The sequence below is a fragment of the Juglans microcarpa x Juglans regia genome, chromosome 1D, assembly GCF_004785595.1.
Source record: "Juglans microcarpa x Juglans regia isolate MS1-56 chromosome 1D, Jm3101_v1.0, whole genome shotgun sequence".
NCBI classification, from domain to species: domain Eukaryota; kingdom Viridiplantae; phylum Streptophyta; class Magnoliopsida; order Fagales; family Juglandaceae; genus Juglans; species Juglans microcarpa x Juglans regia.
In genome coordinates this window covers 38,199,301-38,202,471 of record NC_054594.1, presented here as the reverse complement: position 1 = coordinate 38,202,471, position 3,171 = coordinate 38,199,301, and the positions used below count along the sequence as shown (strand labels likewise).

The 3,171-nt window shown below is 32.9% G+C and overlaps 1 protein-coding gene across 1 annotated transcript; it reads left to right on the top strand.

Moving 5' to 3' along the window:
- The first annotated feature begins 467 nt into the window (after window positions 1-467).
- LOC121236710 (protein SIEVE ELEMENT OCCLUSION B-like) lies at window positions 468-2,693 on the top strand. The gene is made up of 4 exons (XM_041133143.1): window positions 468-874; window positions 1,014-1,121; window positions 1,648-2,108; window positions 2,426-2,693. The coding sequence occupies exons 1-4, from the start codon at window positions 671-673 to the stop codon at window positions 2,523-2,525; spliced, it is 873 nt and encodes a 290-aa protein (XP_040989077.1). The 5' UTR covers window positions 468-670; the 3' UTR covers window positions 2,526-2,693.
- Window positions 2,694-3,171: the final 478 nt, after the last annotated feature.

Here is a 3,171-nt window from a genome sequence, read left to right as displayed (position 1 = left end):
GACTGCATAACGTTTATTCACTCTACAACTATATGTAGTATTCCTTTTTATTTAATTGACACTCGTAAAATTAAGGTCTGTTTTGGATAATGAAAGCCTCACGCTTCATCTCATCTTTTATGATCTATTTGTTTTTTAATATCCAAATACTATAAATATAAATATTTTTCAATTTCAAATATTTAACTTTTTTATCTAATAATTACTTAATTATTACAACTTTTTCAAACTTCTAAACAAAATATAAAAATAATTCAATTTTTTTAAATTTTAAAACATAAATTATATTAAAAAAATTATACTATAACAATATTTTAACCTTATAAAATTTTTATTCAATTTTTTTCTCATTTACCAAACCTCATAGAGTATTTTGACTTAAATCATTTTTAACTCATTTAATCCCAACTTAAATATTTTATTACTATTTACAAATCACTTTCCCTCACTGTCCAAACTAGCCCTAAAATCCACATGAACCAATCCTTTTTCCCACCTTCTTCTTCCGGGTTTGATGGACGTTGCTTATATATAGCCCAATGTTTTTATTCAGAACCAGAACACAATTAAGCAAGCCTTCTTTCTTCCACCCAAAACTTCAAGGGAAAAAAAAAAAAGAAGAAAAAGAAAGGGTTTCTGGCTTACATATCTTGATTTGCGTTAATGCACAATGGCGGGCAAGTGGGTTCCAATCTCAGAACAAGAAACAGTCAGAGATGAACTGAGCGTGTTAACCATGTCCGACCACGACATCATGAACCATATTCATGCAACCCATATTCCGGGGGATGAAAAGTTTGATGTCGATTCTCTTTTCCTTTTCACTGAGAACATCCTTAAGCGTGCCTCCCTGATTGTTGACAATGTTGCCCTGGTAGTACTACATACTCTTTAATTTGTTTTTTTTTTTACTGTTACTCTTTAATTTGTTGACAATATATGTTGAGCTTGTATTTCGTTCTTTTTATACCGGATTGTATATATTTAAGATTTTCTCGGTGACAATTATTTAGGACTTGCTGCACGGTACAGAAGCACACCTGGAGAGCCTGGACGACATGATGAGCCCCAAAGCGAGCTTTAATCCGCCGTTGTGTACACTGAAGCGAATTTCCGGCGAGGTGATTTCAAAGGACAATGTTTTTTTTTTTTTTTCCCCTTTATTTTACATATTTTATCGCCTGGACATCAAGGACTGGTAGATGGAAATCTTTCATAATTAAGCATAAGTGTAGTTAACATGATCAATCCTAAAGTTTGAACTCGAATTCACAGTGAGACTCGTTAAAAATTATTCTATATTTGTGAGTTGTAGGAGGTCTCTAATTTTGACATCCAAAAGTCTTAAGAAACGGCTTTTTTTCAACCACAAAAAAGTCTCAAGTAATTTTGACATCCTTGTATTAAATATTATTGACATTTACATCAAAGCCCTTTTGTTATGTGTAACAAAAGTTAACCAAGGATTTAATGTATTGTAACGATTTTAATTAAGATTATTTGGTTGATGTCAATATATTCAATTTAAATAAACCTGATATTTTTAGCATAAAAATCAACATCGATCACTCGCTTTACTAACAATCAATTTAACCCCGTGGTTCCTTCCGTAATTACCCGTAGTTAAGTAAAAATGTCAATGCACAGATGCAATGCAAGACCCCGGGAGAGGAAATTGCGCACAAGATAACGATGTCGATACTAAACAAGCTGTCTGGCTATTCGTGGGATGCAAAGGCAGTGCTTACGCTTGCTGCTTTTGCATTGGACTTTGGGGGTTTCTGGCTCCTCGCCCAGCTTCACCCAACGGATCACCAACTGGCCAAGTCAGTGGGAATTCTAAAGCGAGTTCCTGCTATCTCAAGGCGGCCGGGGCTTCAGAAACACCGGAAAGCATTGATTGAACTTAACATGCTGATCCAGACCATATTGGAAATGATGGAGTGCATTTTGGAGTTGGAGAAATTATCTGCAGTACTAGCCTACAAAACTAAGTACGTACCGGCGGCATTGTCGATTGCCATGGAGCATCTCCCAGTTGATGTGTATTGGGTTATCTTAGCTATTGTAGCTTGCGCTACTAAGATGTGTGGCCTCACCAGGGACGAGTAAGTACTTTTTGTTCTTGCCAATCATGTTAATTACGTTCTTATCCTTATTAATATGCCTCCAAATAATTATTAAAGGAGGATGATAAATATATTATTTTCCTGCCAATAAATATTCCTTAAAAAAATCTCCACTGCCTTAATTAGTTTTTGTGATATTTTGATTTAATATAAAGTTCAGAAAATAGTGCTATTATTGTTATAATGCAAGTGGTTATAAAACATTCTTTAATTTTTCTGAAAAAAAAATATTGATCTTTTTCAGGGAATGAATTAAATCTAACGCAAATGAATTAATGGTTCATGCCTCATTTCAGGGATCAGGTACAGGAAATCGCCCCTTTCGCTCACAAACTCAACATCGTCCTCTACCTACTAAAGATGCAGATTAAAATTTGCAAACAACAAATCGGTTAGCCACGCCCACGATCAGCGGTTTCATTCATAGGAATGCATGTACATATGCCATCCAGCTTAATTGCCTCTGTTTCCTTTGAAATGCAATGCCTCAAAAATGGACTACCACTCTTTTTTGCATTATAATTATCAATTATCTACCAAAAGTACTGTCGCTTTATCACTTTACCTATAACTTCTTTTTATTTACTTTTATTCTCTTTTTAAAATTTGAATTGTTGCAACCCCAAGTATATCGTCTATTTTTCATGTATCTAATTATAAAATTTTTATATACAGTTATTATTATATACTCTTTTACGTACTCTACTGATGTGACTGACTGCATCATTTTTTTAATATAAAATAATTATTTTGACCAATTAAATCAGTAGAGTGCATAAAAAATACATAAAAATACATATATATATATATATATATTTATCATGACTCATCTAATTAACGGTCAAGTTCTAAAGTGAGGAACTTACAATTTTCAAATCGAAGGATTAAGAGAGAATTTTGTTTATTTGCTGATCGTACTAAAAAAATTACAATTTGAAGAAATAAAGTGGATTTCCCTATTAAATAAATTGCTTTTCTTAGAATTTATGTTCGTTGATCATCTCTTCTCGAGCTTTCACATTTCTCAAAAATACTTTCTAAA